Source organism: Sinocyclocheilus grahami, unplaced genomic scaffold (genome assembly GCF_001515645.1).
Source record: "Sinocyclocheilus grahami isolate Dianchi unplaced genomic scaffold, SAMN03320097.WGS_v1.1 scaffold992.1, whole genome shotgun sequence".
Lineage (NCBI taxonomy): Eukaryota > Metazoa > Chordata > Actinopteri > Cypriniformes > Cyprinidae > Sinocyclocheilus > Sinocyclocheilus grahami.
In genome coordinates this window covers 801,877-803,032 of record NW_015506171.1, presented here as the reverse complement: position 1 = coordinate 803,032, position 1,156 = coordinate 801,877, and the positions used below count along the sequence as shown (strand labels likewise).

General features: G+C 43.3%; 1 protein-coding gene across 1 annotated transcript in view; it reads left to right on the top strand.

Moving 5' to 3' along the window:
• Nucleotides 1–193: 193 nt before the first annotated feature.
• Nucleotides 194–1,156, top strand: part of LOC107565310 (kinesin-like protein KIF13A) — a gene marked incomplete at its 5' end in the record, with an annotated part of 18,921 nt that continues 17,958 nt past the window's right edge. Inside the window, 2 exons of the mRNA XM_016250531.1 lie at nt 194–313; nt 391–517. Coding sequence (XP_016106017.1) covers nt 194–313; nt 391–517 — 247 coding nt within the window. The remainder of the gene's footprint in view (nt 314–390; nt 518–1,156) is intronic.

The window sequence follows — 1,156 nt, the reverse complement described above, 5'->3', positions numbered from 1 at the left end:
CAGGGTCACAAATGTTATTTGTAATTTGGTGCTGACCTTTGGTGTTTATTGTAGACACAGTGTGAGATGGAGGTGCTGTATGTGGATTGATCACTTCAGATGGGATCTTCAGATTCTTTTCCACGCGCTTTAAAGTTTTTGATGTATTTTCTGTCTCAAACGAGCCGCTTAAACGAGCAGCATCGTATCTGAGGTCTGCATGTTGTTCTGCAGGAGGAGGATCTGAACTGCGTGCGTGAGCGCTGGTCTGACGCTCTCATCAAGCGCAGGGAGTATCTGGAGGAGCAGATCAAGAGGATCATCAACAAGCCAGGTTGGAGTTTGAAGCATGTGTTCATCGTGCTGAGCTGCTGGAGCTGCTGCTGTGATGTAATGCGCTGTGGTTTCCAGAGAAGTGCGAGGAGGACGTGGAGCGGGAGGCCAGGCTGGTGGAGCAGTGGGTGGGTCTGACGGAGGAGAGGAACGCCGTGCTGGTTCCGGCTCCTGGCAGCGGGATCCCAGGGGCCCCAGCGCACTGGTGAGAACTGAACCACTGGAAACCAGTCCTGCTCAACCTCAGCAGGTTTAGAAGACAAGCTGTTTGAGAGACACATATATAAAAACCAAACGTTCCTCGATCAGACCTTTGTATTCATTGGAATATGTCTATTAGTTATTATTAAAGCTGCAGTCCGTAGCTTTTGGCGCTCTAGCGGTTAACAAGACGCAGAACTGCCTGCGTCTTGCAGAAGAGCATTGTAGCCAGGGCTACTTCTCTAAGTTTATGTCTATGACGAATCACGCAGGAACTGGGCTCCTCCGCAGCGGCACCTACCCAAACCAATATAAAATAGTCCGAATATAAACACTTATTATATGTGTACCGTAGGGATTCTGGATGAGCCAAAAACTCAGTTTGGAAAATGGATCAATGGTGTACTCGCTTATTACATCAATTTTGGTTCATTTTGAACACAAAAAAAACGAGGGACTGCAGCTTTAAGGAATAGAAGGTATGATGAAGTTCATTGACTTTAATTTATTTGAGTAAAAACATATGATAATAATAAATTAAGATCAAATAAAATAAAATAAAAAGTAAAAAATACTATAGTATTATGCAATGTTTATCATTAAATTAAATACAATATTAATAAAAGTAATATTTTGTGCTACA